The sequence below is a fragment of the Diabrotica virgifera genome, chromosome 1 (genome assembly GCF_917563875.1).
Source record: "Diabrotica virgifera virgifera chromosome 1, PGI_DIABVI_V3a".
In the NCBI taxonomy this organism is placed as follows: Eukaryota; Metazoa; Arthropoda; class Insecta; order Coleoptera; family Chrysomelidae; genus Diabrotica; species Diabrotica virgifera.
In genome coordinates, this window is record NC_065443.1 from 231,735,959 (window position 1) to 231,755,677 (window position 19,719).

The following is a 19,719-nucleotide window of genomic DNA, read 5'->3' on the forward strand; positions in this document are numbered from 1 at the left end:
AAATCTTAGATGGCTCGCCTGAAAAGAGAAAGATTTTACGGGCATTCTATGTAAGTGAGAGATATAGAGCTATATTGCACTTTTAATACACGTTTAATGAGACTATTCGTGCCTGGCTCGACAAGGAAGATCTAATATTTGTTACTATGATCATAATGAATAGTGGATCGTAGATCCAAAAAGATTCTCGTACAGGGTAGTACATTATATTTTCGAGTTTCTTTACGCGCTCGCTCGCTCGTTTTTGTATTTATAACTATTACATTTTTAATTATAAATTATTATATTTTTAAATAATGTAAAAAATTTTAATTTTTAATAAAACCCCAGTTAAATTCAGTTTATCGTGATAGTCTAATTAAACACAATGAACAAGAAGTGGATAAGAATCGATATGTTTTGAATCAAATTAAAAATTATATCTATATGGTTTTGTGGAGCCTTGGAGTTAGTTTTGAGAAATCACGACGAAAAGGAAAATTCAGAAAACAGAGGCATCTTTATGGAACTGTTCAATGTTAGCCGAATTATACAACGACTTAGGTTCATATTCATAGTTCCAAATCTTTTAAAAGTATGTACCTACCTCAAAACAACACAAAATAAACTCCTTCAGGGCATGTTAGATGTTTATCACGATGAAATAAGGAAAGACATTGAAAATTATCTTTGTGTTGCAGTGATTGCCGATGAAACGACAGACGTCGCGTCGCTGGTGAATTTCAGTTAGTTGTAGTTTTCCGATATTTGTGTAAAAGGCGACAAGTTGAGAGATTTTGGAGATTTTACTTGCTGGACGGACATGATGTCAAATCAATCACTGAATGCATTTTAAATGTTTAAATTTCTTGACACCCCTGGGATGGTATATAGGTACCTACATAATGTAAAAGTATCCGTACCTATTATACCTTTTTTGACAATATCGTGAACCGATACTTAAAGTGATACGAGCCGTCACTGTATCTAGGAGCACTTTTGACAACAGATGGGCTAGGACAAGAGGAAATTAGACACCGAATGGAACATGGAAAGACAGTAATTGGAAGTCTTAGATAGTAATTGGAAGTCTTAACGCAGTATGATAGGACCGATATTTAATAGAAAAAAAAAAAACAAAGATTAGGATTGGAAGAGTATTTATGGACTCTGTAGTAACGTATAGAAGTAAAGTATGGACTTTAAGTGCTAAAACAAAGGGAAAGGGATTTTCATGGACATCATATACCTCATACGCAGAACTACCGCATAACATAAGCAAGGAGCTAGAACTTTTCTACACGTTGAAAGATAGGAAAATATCACATTAGCTACCTAGACCACACACTGAAAATAAGTACCAATGTGCTTGACTAATAATGAAAAGAAAGATCGAGGAAAAGAGAGGGATAGGAAAGAAAAGACGATGGTGGTTAAGAAACACCTGGCAATGGGTAGGGCTAGATTTTGAACAGCTAATAAGAACAGCTGAAAACAGAGAGGAATTTGCAATTGTAGTAGTCAACCTCCATTGAGGAGAGAACAATTTCAGAAGAAGAAGGAGTAGGCAAACTACAAATGCTTATTTGCATTGAAATCAGAGAGGCTGTGATAGGCACACCAACGGCAGCTATAGAGGCCCTTTTCTTCTTCTTCTTCTTCTTAACTCAGGCGAGACTCGTTAGTCTATGGCACTTGGTCATAAGACCTTTGTACCAAACCCTGTTCTTCTCCTTAAACTTTAATAAGTCCTGTGGCCTCAACGAAGGCCAACAGTTTTCTTATTTGTAGTTTTAGGATCTCTTCTGGTTCAAACCTCATTTGACCAGTGAAGTCCTGCTTTACATCACCTAGCACACTGCAATGGCATAGTATGTGTATGGCAGTCTCTTCTTCCATTTCGCACTTTCTGCACCATGGTTCATTCACCTTACCTAGTTTGTATAGGTGATTTCTTAAACGGCAATGTCCATTTATCATTTCAGTGACCGTTTTGATCTCTCGTTTATTGAAGTTCGTCAAACTGTTCGAGAGTGTATTATCAATATTCTTGATTATTTATTTTAGTCTGGTTTTGGTCTTGAGTGGTTCTCCATTTATTTTGATGATTCTTTATCAGCCATTTCTGAACCTCGTGTTTCATAGCTTAGTGATGCCACAGAAAGGTTCTGGCCCTTCAAAAGTTTCTCTGGAGCCTTGTTTCGCTAATATATCTGCTCGTTCATTCCCATGCACCCCTTCATGACCCGGCACCCATATTAAAGACACTTTATTGTCTTTTGCCAGGTTATTGAGGAGATCTTTGCAGTTTCTCTGCTTCTCACAGCCAGTTTCTGTTCTTTACAGCCAGAATAGCCAATTGGCTATCTGTGTAAATGTTGATTCTCTTAGCTTTAGGGTCATCATCAGTGATTTCATCAATGCAGGCCACCAAAGCACAAACTTCAGCTTGGAACACCGTTGTATGTTGACATAGGCTGTAAGATTTATTATAGTTACATGTTTGCCCAAAGACCCCTGATCCAGTACCATGGGCAGTTTTAGATCCATCAGTGAACCATATTAAGTCCCCATTAATATTTGAGACTTTTTGTTCTCTAGATGGTATAATTGTGTTAATCTTTTCAGTGAAGATTAGTTCTGGTGTCATCATATCAGCAAACTGGTGTCAAGCAAACTACAAATGCTTACTTGCATTGAAATCAGAGTGGCTCTGAGAGGCACACCAACGGCAGCTATGGAGGCCCTATTGGACTTCCAGTAGTAGTTCTTTATTTCCCTTGGTTTTTTATTAAATTTTATTATATATCCCAACTTTATATGCCTCAAAAATTTATTTTCATTGGTACTTGTTCATACCTTATTAGTTTTATTGTTAGTTTAAACTGTTCTTAAGTATTTAGCAAACATTTTAATATACGTTTTTCGTTTAAGTGACACAGCAGAAAACTGGGATCCAAATAAAAAGTGAGTATGTACTTAAGCTATGTGACTGAGTGTTTCTTATATTTTGTCTTATCGACTAAAACAAAGAGACAGTGGCGTAGCTGACAGGCTCGCAGGGCCCGCAAGTCAGGGCCCCTTAAAGTCTTCAAGCTTAATACTTCTACTTTTCTTGAAATTGGGGACCAAAACATATTTTCCTAATAAGCATCAAAATAGGGAATTTCGAAGGAAATAATGAAGCGGGTAATTGCCGTAACTCTTACTATTTTCGGGTGCAATTTAGCGTTTCGTACTTTCGTGGACATGTTGGTAGTTTAGATGAAAGTAAATCCCAAAAAGGTAATTTTTTGTCGGTGGTTCTTTTGCTATCTAAATATGATCCTGTTTTGGCTAAATTAATCGATAAAAACAATAACTAAAAAAAAACAAATTTCTTGAGCCCCCAAATACAAAACGAAGTTACAAATTTGCTGGCTCACGAAACTGAAAAACAAATTGATTAATGTATTAATTAAAAAAAATTGTTTTCAATAATTATTCTTGATAGCACTCAAGTTATTTCGAAACACCATCAGCTTAATTTTATTTTTCGGTATGTAACTTGCCATGAAAATAATTTATCTTCTAAAGCAGAAGTTGTTAAAAGATTTTTGGGATTTATTTGCATGTTAGACCAACACCAAAGTGCAGAAGGTCTTTTAAATGAAATTTTAAAATTTATACAATCAAAGCACCTTTCCGTACACAACTGCAGAGAAAAGGTAAAGGGATATGATGGGGCAAGGGTTATGAGTGTTGTATATTCAGGCGTACAAAGGCGTATAATTGACATTGAAAAAAACAGCTTCCTATGTTCATTGTGCATCCATAATCTGAACCTAGTGTTGAATGATGCCGTTGTTGGTGTAGAGTTGGTTTTTAGGATATAATTAAAAAATTTATGTTTTTTTAGTGCAAGTATTAAAAAATAGGATGTACTATGTACTATTATGACTTTTGATCCATCGCGTTTGCCAACACTTAAAAGGTTATGTGAAAAGGTGGTCATCCAGACATGATGCTTGATCCAGACATGATGATTTCCGACAAGTAATGAAATCTTTAACGAAAACTTCATTGCTATGGTAAAAATTATAAGTTAATACATTTATTAGAGCATATGAATAATTTTGAATTTGTCGTTAACATTACTATTCAATCTAAAATACTTAACTATATTAATCTAACATCAACACTTTTGCAATCTGAAACGGCAGAGTTAACCGTCGCCCTTCAACTTTTTGAAAAAACTCTATAATAATCTTCTAGAAATGAGAAATTCGTTTTCCGAAACTTTAGCAAAAGCAGCAGGAATTGCAGAATAGTGGGGTATTATACCGAATTTAAAAATAAAAAGATAAAACGTATAAAAAAAATTTACGATGAGCTCAGCTGCGACGAAAAAATAACTTTTATCAAAAAAAGTTTTGTGGTTAATGTTTTCATTGTAAATTTAGATATAATATCGCAACAACTTACTAAGAGGTTTGTCGGATTAAGATACATGTATAATAGATTTTCATGTCTACTCATAAACTAATGAAGACTTATTAAACAAAGGCCAAATATTGCCATTTACACATATTTTAGTAATTATACTGTTATTAGTTGTCGTTATGTTTATAATACGGGGGCCCACAAAAATTGCTGCGGGGGGCCCCGCAATCTTCAGCTACGCCACTGCAAAGAGAGACAAACTATAACATAATTGACTAAAGTCAAAAATCTTTATTTTCAACACTTTTGCTGAAACTTTATATATACACCTATTGGTATTACATATTTCATTTTTTCTTTTTAGGATGGACTCCGATAAATTAAATTATACAAGGGTAGTGTTCGAGTAAGTATTACATAATATTTCAATAATGTTTGGAAAGGTTTCCGCGGATAATACAATGAAGCTTAAAGCTAAGATCAATATCAATAAAAGAATTAATGTTAAAATTGGACTCACCAGGCTTCCAGGTTGAACCGCGTCGTTGTTTCTAGGCCGAGCTTTCGACGTCCTCTCTGACGTCATCTTCAGGGCTTCCGGGGTCTCAGTCTCCTGAGGCTACAAACATTACCCTCACTACTTCACTACTCACTACAATACTGTAGTATTGGTATAGTATCTAACATCAATTATAGAAAACAATGGGAATAAAATCAAAGACTAGCTTGCGAAAAGAGTCTAAATAACAGTTATTCTACAAAAATGAAAAACACAAATCTATGAAATAAGGAATTCCAAGAAAAATTTAATATTTTAGTATCTGATATTAGCACCTCTGGCTCTAATGACGTCCCTCATTCTCGGTGAAAGGCTGCTTTTCAGAGACTGTATGTACTCCAAATTTAAATTTGCCCATTCTTCCGTTAAAGCATTTCCCAGTACATCAAATATTATCTGGAAAGGTTATCTGGAGCGACGATACGGGCTCTTATGCGTCTTTCTAAGTAGTTCCAAAGATACTCAATTGGGTTTAGGTCTGGGTTGACTGCTGGCTAATCGATAACTTGGATACCAACCTCTTGAAGATATTTAATTAGCAATCTAGATATTTAATTGGTAACTAGTAACAAGCGGGCGAGCGTTGTCTTGCATAAGAACGAAATTATCTCCAATAATAATTATTCTAATTATTAGAACAAAAGACACGACATTTTCTTCAAGAATCTCTCTTATATACCTATCAGCTGTCAGAGACCCCCTACGAAACACAGTTAATTATGCGTGATCTACAAGGCAGATGACTCCCCATATCATAATCGAGTCACCTCTAAAATGTCTGGATGCTCTTATATTACACTGAACAAATAGCTCACCGGCGCTTCTATAAACTGGAATGCATCTGTCGGATACACAAAATGCAAATCTTGAGCCACCAGTAACAAGAATAATTAGTCCAGTCGTTAATATTCCAAATGAAATGTGCTCGTGCCAAAAAGTGTACCCTCGAGCAGTGGTGCAGTAGCTAGCCAAGCATTCTGGCTTTGATTCCAAATTATCCCAATCTGTTTTTAACCGAATTGACACTTACGGTTGAGCCACACATATCTGCACCGAGCACGCACCGCGTCCGACCAGCAAGGCTGGCCAATGGCCATGCTGTCTCTGCAAAGCTGGCCAATGGCCATGCTGTCTCTGCAAGGCTAGCCAATGGCCATGCTGTCTCTGCAAGGCTGGCTAATGGCCATGCTCGCTCTGGTGCGGTGTAGACGCGGTGCGGGCTCGGTGCGGATATGTGTGGCCCAACCTTTATATGAACATTACGGACTCTGAAACGATCATTTCGCAGTTGTCTAGCTGTAACATGACGTGTACGCAAATTCTGCAGACGTAAATAACGATCCCCCTCGATTGGCGGGGTTCATGCATTTGGGGGGCGTCCTGTAACTGGTATGGCTGTGTAACTTCCAGCAGTTCCTCTATACCTTATTAAAGCTCTTGAAATGTTGGATTTGTGGATTCCCGTAACATCAGCAACATATTTCTGCGGTCGTCCATCTCCAATTAAAGCTACGATTTCTGCTGCTTGTTCTGGTGTTAATTACTTATTGTTTTGTAAGAATTCAAGTCGTCATTGAAAAATCAAGCAGACGTAATGCACAGATAAAATTCTCGAACACAAATGTCCAAAATAGATTCTCTCTTATCAACGTTTTGTTTACTTTTTTGGACAAAAACACGCTTCAACTTGACTTGAAATGTTATGGGCTTGTGACACCTAAAGGTGACCATAGACGAGGACCTATTACATATTATATAACATTCTGCTAAAAATTAAAAATTGCTTTTAAACTTTATCTATTTTAAAATTTATGCGATATTTTTTGCGATAGGTGTATGTTGTAAGACAAATATTTCAATTAATATTAAAAGTAAATTCTATAAATTCGCTGCTAAATCATCCATAATACTCGACTCCGAATCTTGTTAGTTCAAAAGATGAAGTAGGTACAAGGATACCTGTTGTAAAAAATTGGCGTGCCTTGATATACAGGGTGGTGAATTGGAAAACAGGCCATAGGAAACTGAATGTAAAATTCTAAACTGTTGAATTCCTGCTTTCCTAATCATTCTACATCAAAAAACATGAGAAACTATTTGTAAAGGATTGAAATCTTTATTGAAAACAATTGTTAAAATTGTTCTACGAATTAAACACATTCCAAAATTTTGTAAAATATAATAAATTTTATCAAATTATTTGCCAGGTTTAGGCCACACACAGTGCAAGAATGTGTAAAAGGTTGTATGGCAAATGTATTCTATTTTTCAAAATTTTGGACTCTGTTTAAATCGTAGAACAATTTTAACTTTTGTTTTTAATACAGATTTTAATCCTCTACAAATAGTTTCTCATGACTTTTGATGTAAAATAATTGGGAAGCAGGAATTCAACAATTTACAATTTTACATTGAGTTTCCTATGGCCCGTTTTCAAACTCACCACCCGGTATACATGCCTTTGTGTCTCTCTAATAAACTCAAAAATTGAGCGGAATTAAATAACATGTTACCCATTGTGTGGATTATTACGTTTATTACTATCCAGTTTCCCATTAATATAATCTATTTTTTAGTACTACAGAGAATTCTTACATAACTCCTGACGACCTATTAGAGGACGGGTCATTTTACAGACCAGAACAAAATGCTGTAAACATGGAATATATGTCCAAATATTTATCACTTGGGAAACTTCGACGCATTTCTGAGAAGTCGCAGGATCCGCATTCACCTACTTCTATAACTTCAAGCGCTTTGTTGTCGTGTGCTGATAGTAAGTATCGCAGAAAGTATTTAATAAATATAGTTATGGGCCATTCCACGAACATACGCCTGTTTTGGATTATTTCGACAACGAATATTTTACTGTGCAACATAAGAAGTACAAAAGTAAATAGCGCTAATATTTATTCCAATAAACAACAATGTAATTTGCAATTTACTTTCGTTCTTCTTATTTTGTACAGTCAAATATTCGTTGTCGAAGTAATCCAAAACAGGCGTATGTTCGTGGAATAGGGTATAACTATTCTTAATGGGAAATAAGCTACAATTTAACTAAAAAAATATTTTATTAACGTTTCGACGTCCAAATCGGACGTCGTTTTCAAAATACAAACTATTAATAAATTAAACAACAACGTCCGATTTGGAAGATTTTAGATGTTAGAAGATGTTAGATTTTATTTATTTAAAATGTAGATGTAAAATTTGGGCGATCGGTTTCGGTGTTTAGTTAATAAAATCATTTTTTAGTTAAATTGTGACTCATTTACCTACCATTTAGAATAGTTACAAAAATGCCACAAGGAAATAGCTTCAGAACAACATTAATAAATATAGTATTACAAATAACTCTGTCCACTTTAAACTTTCAATTTAAAATACTGATGGGACCTTATTTCACTACTACCTACTCGAGGAAAATAAGGCAAAAATATACCTTGTTCGTGTTATATGTTCGTGACACTTGACCAGCCAGGTTGCAAATGGATTTTTTGGGTACTATAGGTATACCTAATCTAATACATTATTAATACAAAAATGCCCGTCACAGTTCGGACGAGAATTTTAGTTATTAACAAATAAGGGTCAAAAATGGCAGTTTCTTCGCTTAAATCGCTACAGACAAAAATAGGGTTATTAAACATCTTATTTAGAGTATTCATCTTTTAGTAGATGACCAAACAGAAGAATGAGAAAGACGGACATTGCAAAACAAGGCTAAAATTTCGAAAATAAAAAATTTGCTATAACTTTTGCAAAAATGAACTTAATATTTTGATATTGCATGAAAAGTTAAATCAAACAGTCTATATAATGCACAAACAATTCAAGACGATTCGTCAGTTAGTTTAAATTTTATTCAATTTGTTTATCCCAAAGAGAGTTTATCCCTTTTTTTGCAATGTTATTGTTCAGAAAATAATAATGATACAGCAATTCTGTGGAAACCACATAAATGAAAAATACTTATATCTTCAACTCATTAAAAAAAATCAATTATAAGTCATTTTTATCATTCCGACAACATTTTACTAGAGTCATTTTCGGCTTATAAACAATTTGAATAAGACTGTAGACTAAATCTACTTTGGGATTTGAAAAGCTGATATTTTTACACGAATTTAAAAAAAAAACTTTTTGCCTAGGGGAGCGTTTAAGTATTACGAAACGCGGTTTTTGAAGATTTTTGACCCCCTCCCCCCTACGTAACGCACCTTAATGGAGCGTTCACGTATTACGTAACGCAATTTTTGAAGATTTTTACCCCCCCTTCCCCCAACCTGCGTTACGTAATACTTGAAAGGCCCTTAGGTTAATTATTATCAAAGTTTAAAATTCGTGTAAAAACAACAGCTTCAAATTCCAAAGTAGATTTAGTCTACAGTCAATATTAAGAAAGTTATTAAAATTATTGTTTAGAAGCCAAAAATGACTCTACTTTGCTAAAATGACTTTTTATTGAGTTTTTTGATAAGTTGAAAATATAAGTATTTTCTTTCATGTGGTGTCCACAGAATTGCTTTATCATTATTAATTTCTGCATTAATTGCTATATAATTGCTGTATCATTATAACTGCTAATAATTGCTGTATCATTATTAATTTCTGTATAACATTGCAAAAAAACTCTTTGGAATATCTAAACAAATCGAATAAAATTTAAACTAATTGACGAATCGCCTTGAAATTTGTGTGCATAATATGGACTGATTGACTCAACTTTTCATGCAATATCAAAGTCTTAAGTTTATTTTTGCAAAAGTTCCATATAGCAATTTTTTTATTTTCGATATTTTAGTCTTTTTTTTGCAATTTCCGAAGCAAAAAATGATCAGACCAAAATTCAAAAACTGCCATTATAAACCTTTGCTCATCTACTAATAGATGAATACTATAAATAATTTAATTACCCTATTTTTACCTGTAGCGATTTAACCCTGGAATGCTACCTGGGGTACATTTGTACCCCAACCGTGTTTAAAAGTTACACCAATCTGCAGGAGTGGGGGCTGCGGTCATGAGAACCTCGGTAGTTTCATCTTTCGTGACGGCAGTTTAGATGTGATATTGATAACGCACTGTGCATTTTTAGTTCTTGAGATATTTGAGGTCTGGGATATACGTGTACCCCAGTGTAGCAGAATAATGTATTTTTTTTTTTTGTTCTGACATGTAAGTTTAATTTTTTGCTAAACTATTAAAATTATTATCATTATAATCTCGTACATCATGTTAACCTTCGGATGACAAAGGGGGGTAAATTTGGACCTCCATTTGGACACCTTGGACCAACTATGTCACACTTATTCTACAGATAGAAAGACGCGTCGTTGGCCATTATGCCTTTTTTACAATATGCTCAACATTATGGGATATAACTCGATGATCCCTTTACGTGGCTCTAATGTGCCAGAAAAGGAAATTCTTGTCAACAGAAGAGCTTACCTAAAAAAATTGGCACTTGATTTAGTGAAACCTCAAATAGAAATTCATTTGGAATGTTCGACTTTGAGGCGTGAATTTCGCGAAACTATTTGCAATGTACTAAAAATACCGAATCCAGTAGAAGTACCAACAAAACCGCTTGCTACCACAGGTAGATGCACATTTTGTCCCAGAAGCGAAGATGGGAAATCCAGAGTTAGCTGTGCCCTATGCAAAAAATTTATTTGTTTGCAGCATCAAAAAAAATATGCCTGACTTGTGGATAATAATAATATAATAAAATATTTTTATATACAAAATAGACTCTTAACATGTAATGTTACGATTGTTTTGTCATACGTTCTTAAATATACATATATAAATATTTTTAGGTCGATTTTATTTGGGGTACCACTGTACCCCGTGTATCAGATTGAGTTTAGAAAATAAGTGTAGCAATCCAGGGTTAAACGAAAAACTGCCATTTTTGACCCGTATTTGTTAATAACTAAAATTCTCGTCCGAACAGTGACGGGCATTTTTGCATTTATAATGCATTAGGTATATGGTATATAGTACCCAAAAAACCTATTTGTAACCTGGCTGGTCAAGTGTCCCGACAAAAACCTTGTTTCTCTGGACTATACCAGTGATTTAATCACAGTGACTTAGAAATCACCGGTAGCTGCCATTTCTTGCAAACTTTTATAAACGTTACTAGTGACCAGATATACTAATATCAATTTCACCGTCGCACAGAACGTCTTTATACAGTGCGCTGGAATGAGTGTCTCCTCCCCATATTAACTCATTTATTTTTAGCACATAAGCAAAACCCTCGGAAAGATCGATTTTTAAAATAATTATAGTTTATTATAGGATCAATGTTTCGAACTTTAGGCGATCTCTCTTCAGGTGACAGTCATACCTTTTATTTTTTTAAATGGAAAAGTACATCATCTGACATCTCATTTAATTAAAAGCTTTTGAAATACTAATTACAAAAATGTATACTTTGTCAAAATTTCGGTAAAATGATTTTTAAATGAATTCTTTTTTTTTCGAATCCTGAGTTTTTTTTTAAATTTAAACGCAGAATGAAAGACTACATTACTAGCGAGGGCCGAAAGTCCCTATTGGGGTAAGGACACTGCCTTGCGGCTGAATATATAGAATATATTTTAGTGTACTCGATTCCTTGCTTAGGAAGTGTCACTTTTCTAAATAAGTATCAATTTTCTAGGCAAATTTTTGTATTTTTAAAATGTGTCCGCTATAGATTAAATTCGACCTGTTTCAGGATTCTCACAAAATCATTGAGTAAATTCAATATTATTAGCAATTTATATTGCTAAATATATTAGAGTGGACTGCTTTCAGTGGCCTACGCTGTATAACAGTTTTATTATTTAAAATGTATTCTTCTCGTAATAGTTATTATTTGTACCAATTTGAAAATAATGGGCTGGACTTTGTTATCAAAATGGTCTTAGCCATTACTTATTATTCTTCAACTTACATTGAAATAAAAATTTTTAAACAATAACTTTTAATATTTTTTATGGCATACTTTTACGCAATTATATGTGAAGTACTTTTATGCAATTATATCTGATTATAAATAAACAGGCTTTACAAATAAAAATGTTTTCTCTTATTTTTAGCTGAAGTAACTACTTTGCCGCCAACACCAGAAATTAAAGAATGTATTAATGCAGCTGGGTATGTTCAAAGAATTGATCCTCTTCTAGATAACGACGAATTACAGCAATTTGCTCTACAAATCGCCAGCGGTATGGAGTATTTAGAAAAAATTAAAGTAACACACAGGTAATACATTGCAACATATTCATTTTTTTTTGTTCACCTTGAGAGCAAAAAAATCGACTCAAAAGTAAAATAAGCTATAGTTTTTGATCGCGCTGTTTGACAAGTGTCTCTCCTCACACCATGTAAATTTACAAGTCAAATATTGCGAACAGAAGTAATTATTATTGCATTGCCCCAAATATTTATAAAATTAGTTACTTAAGAACATAAGAAATATGACTTAATACTGAATGTGAGAAAACATGTTTTCCACCTACCTCTACCGAAAGTATACTTTTCCGGACCTGATTGTAGGGAGCAAAGTTGTACTTTTCCTCCCTAGGGAGGAAAATATTTTTCCTCCCTAGGGAGGAAAAGTAAAAGTGACGTCATGGTATTTCATTCATGAAATATAACTTATTGACGCCCTGTACAATATCTATTTTTTATTACGTAAGTATCTATACATTTTAACGTTTATTTAAAAACACTCTGTATTTTGCAGAATGGTAAAAAACAGTAAATTGTTATTCTGATTTAACAATGTTTACATTAATAATTTGACTTATATTTGACAGTTGACAGTTATATTGTACCTACTTGTTTGTTTTAGTTCTAATAAATTTTGTTGGTTAGTTACATAAATAAATTAAGTAAAAATGCAAAAAATGACTTGTTATTTGAGGAAGGTGGAAAAACCATATGTATAACATGGGAGTAAAGTGCCTTTTCCTCCCTTGAATGATTACTGCCCTCCGCTACGCGTCGGGCAGTAAACTTCATTCTCGGGAGGAAAACTAGCACTTTCCTCCCTTGTTATACAAATAGCTATTTCCACCTACCTCTACCGAAAGCAAACTTTTCCGGGCCTGATTGTAGGGAGCAAAGTTGTACTTTTCCTCCCTAGGGAGGAAAAAATTTTTCCTCCCTAGGGAGGAAAAGTAAAAGTGACGTCATGGTATTTCATTCATGACATATAACTTATTGACGCCCTGTAAAATATCTATTTTCTATTACGTAAGTATCTATACATTTTAACGTTTAGTTATAAGACATCCTGTATTTTGCAGAATGGTAAAAAATAGTAAATTGTTATTTTGATTTAACAATGTTTACATTAATAATTTGACTTATATTTGACAGTTGACAGTTATATTGTACCTACTTGTTAGTTTTAGTTCTAATAAATTTTGTTGGTTAGTTACATAAATAAATTAAGTAAAAATGAAAAAATGACTTGTTATTTGAGGAAGGTGGAAAAACCATATGTATAACATGGGAGTAAAGTGCCTTTTCCTCCCTTGAATGATTACTGCCCTCCGCTACGCGTCGGGCAGTAAACTTCATTCTCGGGAGGAAAAGTGGCACTTTCCTCCCTTGTTATACAAATAGCTATTTCATCGGCGTTATCTAATTGCCCTACGAACTAGCTGGGCCCATTAATCCCAATTACCTGCTACCCCATCGCCGAGAAAGTTGGAGATTAAGTCTTAATGACCGGAAATTCCAAATTTGATTATAGCTGAAAGCAAGAATATAAATATTTTCAGTTATTCACTTCAGTTGCAAGTATTACGGTATAGTGTCCGGTTTTGTCCGTTAGTGTTTAAATTTTAAATGGCGAATCCAACGACTATGTTTAGTCAAAGGGGAGAACTTTTATTAATAATTAATTAATATCAATTTTCAAAGGCCCATGTCTCCAAAGATGGAAAAGTTAGATGGCGATGCATCAAAAAAGGGTGTCAACAAAAAGTGTACACAAAGGAAGGTGATGAAAATGACGTTATTCTTGAAAAAGCATCGGTGGAGCATAATCATGCTCCAGATATCCACGTTCACCGGCAAATTTTTAGTAATTCTACAAAGAGGAAAGCTGTAGAAGATATATGTGAAAGACCTTTAAATATTGTCCACAAGGAATTGAGGAAGGAAAATTTCAGCAATTTTACCGCTGACGACGAAAAATATGTCTTGCGTTCGAAGAAATATCTATGCTGCAAGACGAAAATCTACACCATCATTGCCCAAGTCACAGGAAGAAGTCCTACAAGTGTTAGTGAACTTAAATTTAAAAACAAAAACAGGTGAAAACTTTTTATTATCTACGAAAAATAATTCCGCAATTTTTAGTTGTTTCACAAATCTTTACTTTTTGTGTAATGTAGATTATTTGTATGTAGATGGAACTTTTCAAAACTGTTCTAAATAAATCACAACAATCGTACAAAAGTACTTCTGATACATTAATAACAATATGTACAGATTTGAATTTAAATTTCAAACCGAAGCGAATAATTTCTGATTTTGAAATAGCAATTCAAAATGCAGCCAGGTTAGTGTGGCCCCACATTATTAATTTTTGTTGCAAATTTCATTTAACACAAAATTGCTAAGTACCGAGAAATTCAAAAGTTAGGTTTGTCCTCGGAATATAAAAATCAAACTGTTATTAGAAAATATTTAAAATTGTTTTTCGGCATTCCTTATTTAGATCCAAATGATGTTGGTGACTTTTTATCTGATGAACTTTTTAATATTATGCCAGAAGATGACAGAGTTTTGCAATTTTGTGATTACCTAGTTGATAATTATTTAACGGAAGATTCAACATTTCCACCTTACATGTGGGCTTCAAATTCATCATCTCTTATATTTACTACAAACGCATGTGAATCATTTCATTCGAAATTTAACGAATGTTTTTATAAATCACATCCTGACATATTTAAATTTACAGACATTTTGTTAAATTTTCAAGCAGAAGTATATGTGAAAATTAGAACTGCACATAGATTCGAAAAAAACTTGATCAAAAGGCAAAAATAAAAGTTGATTTTATTGAAAATAAGCTAAACGAATATTACGTTAATCAAATCATTACTAAATTAGACTTCATTAAGTCAGTTTGCAATTTTTATGCAGCTAACATTTAAAATCTAAAATATAGTGTTCACTCTTACTTATTCTATTCACTAATCAGACATTAGAATTAAGCATTGTTACTGTTTAACGGTAGTTTTTGTTATTGTATATAAGTTAATGTAGATTTATAAATAAACTTTATTTGATTATATTGTTATAGTTTCATTATTTAATCATTTAAAATGTTCGCTCATGCTTTGGGAATTATGGGTTCTTTTTTTAATACAATAAAGTAAAATAAAAACTATATATGTTCACAAAAATATTATCTAAGTACCTAGGTAGCGTAGGACAGTTCGTAGTCGCTTTTAATCCTACTATAAAATTGAACCCATTAAAATATAGGTAGCGTGGGGGTGTTCGTAGTCGCCCGTTTTCATGAGAAAACATAGAAAAATCTAATAGGTCTGGATCCCGCGTATGAAAAAAAAGTTGATTAATAGCAAGCTGAAAATTTGTTAATAGCTTAAGGGTGTCTATTCGGATAAACTTTGATATAAGAGAACACTGGAACAGGGGCAGTTTTAATTGTGGAACAGGTTAAAAATTTGGAACGGTCAGACCACGAAAACGGCACATTTATTTTGTCCGACAGAACAGACTTAAACTCTCCGAACAGAGATTAAACTCTCATGCAAAAATCAGACTGCTATTTATCACCTGTCATAATTCCTGTCATTTGACATATTCTACATGTTCCACTCATTAAAACGCCCATTTGGTGATAAATAGCAGTCTGATTTTTGCATGAGAGTTTAATCTCTGTTCGGAGAGCTTAAGTCTGTTCTGTCGGACAAAATACATGTGCCGTTTTCGTGGTCTGACCGTTCCAAATTTTTAACCTGTTCCACAATTAAAACTTCCCCTGTTCCAGTGTTCCCATATATCAAAGTTTGTCCGACTAGATACCCTTAAGCTATTAACAAATTTTCAGCTTGCTATTAATCAACTTTTTTTCATACGCGGGATCCAGACCTATAAGTAAATCAAATTTAAAACTGGGTATTTCCTCCTCTGCGTTGTATTACATTTTCCATGCAACCTTATTAAGTTTCTGACTGATTCCTGAAGAATCGCTTCCCACTCTTCTAATGCAGTTTTTAGCTACGCCACTGTCACTGGTGTTGGGTTACGGACCCGAACTCTGCGTTTGAGCTTATCCCGATGGAATTCATATCCGGACTTAATGAAGGTCAGTTCATTGTTGGTATATTGATGTTGGCCAGATATTCTTTTGTAATACGCGCTGTGTGCCATCAAGCGTTATCATGCTTCAGCATGAAGCCGTCGGCCAAGTAGCCGGTGTAGGGAACAACATTGTCTTAGAGAATATCCGTAATGTAAGGATCCACTGTCAAACCCCCTGCGCGACCACCACCGGGCACGAACACAAGCTCTGTTTTTCCTCCTAAAGATAAAATACCCCAAAATATACAACAACCACTTCCATGGCTCACTGTTTCGATACTGCAGCACTGGAAAAATCGTTCTCTGGGCCTTCGATAGACGTCTTCTGTCATTGCTTTACAAGAACATTCGACTCTCATCAGAAAATAAAACTCTGCATCATTGGTCAAGGTCTCAATTGACGTGTTCTCGGTCAAACTGAAGTCGAGCTTGTTTCTACGTGCGTTCAAATTGGACCGTGTGTTAGCTCGTCTGGGAGTCAAAGTGGCAGCCTTAAGCCTACTCCTAACTATCCACTGAGTAACGGTGACACCTCGAACAATCCTCAAGGATTATTGAAGCTTAACTCCTGTCACGTGCCGATTCCGCAAAACACTCAGGACAACAAATCGATCATGTCGCTTTTTCATTACACGTTGTCGACTCGAATCTGGTCGTCGACTGCTGGTCTCCTGGTATCGACCGACGGTAAGCCCTTGAGAATGCAGACTGCGTCATAAGGAGGCGACGGATGACAGTCCTCCGACTGTCTTTCGTTATTATGCAACTACCTGGACCACCTTCGCTGGTGAATCATCCATTCTGTAAAATATTCACTTACTGCACCTCGAAGTGTACACACAGGTCAACGTTTGAAAATCGACTGAGACGACCACCGAAAAATTCATAAAAGTCCAAATTGTGTAAAACATTCCCGTTACAATGTTTTCCTGGATGTGGCCCAAGCATTCGACAAGGTGTGGCACAAAGGATTAATACATAAACTGCGCTATCACCTACCAGAACAGTTCGCCCAACTCTTAGAATCATACATATCAGACAGATGCTTTAGAGTAAAGCAGGAGGAAGCATACTCTGATTTGAGACAGATTAGAGCTGGTGTTCCACAAGGAAGTGTCCTTGGACCAGTTCTGTACATTTTATACACCAGAGATATCCCTCAATTACGTCAAGATACTATTGCTACATTTGCAGATGACACAGCAATTATCTCAGTGGGAAATAATCATGAAGGAGCGGTACATAACTTACAGAACTCCATAAATCAGATATATAAATGGACTAAAGCATGGAGAATTAAGTTGAATGAAACCAAATCCATACATATTGATTTTACCAATAAAAGGAGGCAATACATACCAATCAGAATAAATTATATCCAGATTCCATATGAGAATACTGCAAAATATCTGGGTATCACTCTTGATGCAAGACTCAGGTGGAAAGCACATATTAAAAAGAAAAGACAAGAGCTTGGAATCAGATATAAAAAAATGTATTGGCTGCTTGGACGTGACTCCAAATTATCAATCCATAATAAGTTGCTACTCTACAATCAAATCCTCAAGCCTGTCTGGAGTTATGGCATACAACTATGGGGGTGTGCCAGCGAAAGTAATATACAAATAATTCAACGCTTTCAAAACAAGGTACTAAGGAACATCGTAGATGCCCCCTGGTATATTAGAAGCAGTATCATCCACAATGATCTGGGGATCGACACCGTTAGACAGACTATATCTAGACTTGCCCGGAACCACGAAGATAGGCTCTATCGTCACGTGAATGTTGAGGCCCTCCAGCTACTTGACAACACGAACCAGACCAGACGACTCAAAAGAACCAAACCGTATGAGCTAGTGTAGTGCGCATAGTGCTGTACTAAATCATATGAGATAGTGTAGTGCGCATCGTGCGGTAGTGTACACGTTAATTGCAGTGTAAATAGGCGATATGCTAATATAACCTAAAGAAATACTGATGAGTAAGACTTTAGCTTAGAACAATGTAGTTAGGTTAGGTTAGAATTAAGTTACTCATTGTTCCAATAGTGAACAGATTGTAATGTTACTCTGAGTGGAGCATTAAAAAAAACAATGTTTTCTGCATTTCCTATACGGTTTATACCATACAGAAGCAGACAAATTTTACAGCATGTTGCCAATTTGCATAAAACTATAAAACAATTATTTTTTGGAAGCTCGCATTAGTTGTTTTAATTCAAAGAACACAACATGAAATTACTAAGCATAAACTACAATTCATTGAGTGTGTCGATTTTTTTGCTCTCAAGTGTACCTAGTTTATTTTTATGTTGTTTTTTTTTTCAGAGATTTAGCAGCTAGAAATATTCTAATGGGCAACAATAAGGTTCTAAAGATATCCGATTTTGGATTATCGAGAGTGGGTACTTATGTCAGCAAAAAAGGTCAAAAATTACCTCTCAGGTGGATGGCCATCGAAGCGATCGAAGAGAAAATTTGTACCAACAAGAGTGACGTATGGTCGTTTGCTGTAGTTTTATGGGAAATTGGAACATTAGGTTTGTATTATCAGTGCTTTTAAGTAGATTGTGTTCACTGTCGTATCACTTTTACAAATGGGACAAAGGCTATAGCGAGATAAGATGGCCAAAAATGCCCCCGCACCCATCAGCTCCGCGACTTGTAATACTTTCGATAAAGCATATAGTCTAGGCGCCAAATAGAGGTCATCGTGTCCTTCTCAATTCTGATGGACAAACTCAACGGTTTCTTATGGATTTTTGGCTGCTGATTACGAATTTCGAGGGTGGATTTCGATCCGAGTGGTCAAAAAATTGTTATAAACAATTTAATTGTTTATAAATTGTTTATAAGGCTCTGGCTCATAAACTAAAAGACATAAAAAATAATGTTTCAAATAAAATTTGTTCGTTAATAAAAAACGAAGAAAAAAGCGTTTACTAAACTTAAATCCAACAATTAGAACTCAAGATATTGTAAAATTAGTGCATAATGCAAATTGCAAAACAAGTATTTTTCGAAGATTTATCGGTCGTAACTCGGCTTCTACGCATGCAAATGAGTCTTAGAAAGTCTCATTTTAAATCTTTATTAATAGGCTTCCAAACAGAGTTTGTCAAATTACTTGATCTTCATTTGTTTTAAAGTTATACCCATTTGAAATAATAATTTTCTTAAAAAAATTGTACATTCATTTGTTTATAAGGGTTTCAAGCAAATTTAAGCAATAAACATTTATACTTTAATTAACAATAATGATAGAAAAACTCAAAAGGAACATTTTGAGCTTACGAAAATGTTTGTAAGTTTATTTTTGGCCAAGATATCGATATTTTAATGGTGCGCTCTGAGGCGCAAGATCGGCTCACCGCGTAAAGGTTCACGCGCTAACTTCTCGAT

General features: G+C 34.6%; 1 protein-coding gene across 1 annotated transcript in view; it reads left to right on the top strand.

Annotated features, from left to right (window-relative positions):
* The window catches only part of LOC126879060 (platelet-derived growth factor receptor alpha), a 289,178-nt gene that overhangs the window by 225,292 nt on the left and 44,167 nt on the right, over positions 1-19,719 (top strand). Inside the window, exons 13-17 of the mRNA XM_050641955.1 lie at positions 2,914-2,946; positions 4,766-4,807; positions 7,537-7,736; positions 12,058-12,223; positions 18,646-18,857. Of these exons, the coding sequence (XP_050497912.1) occupies positions 2,914-2,946; positions 4,766-4,807; positions 7,537-7,736; positions 12,058-12,223; positions 18,646-18,857 (653 nt within the window). The remainder of the gene's footprint in view (positions 1-2,913; positions 2,947-4,765; positions 4,808-7,536; positions 7,737-12,057; positions 12,224-18,645; positions 18,858-19,719) is intronic.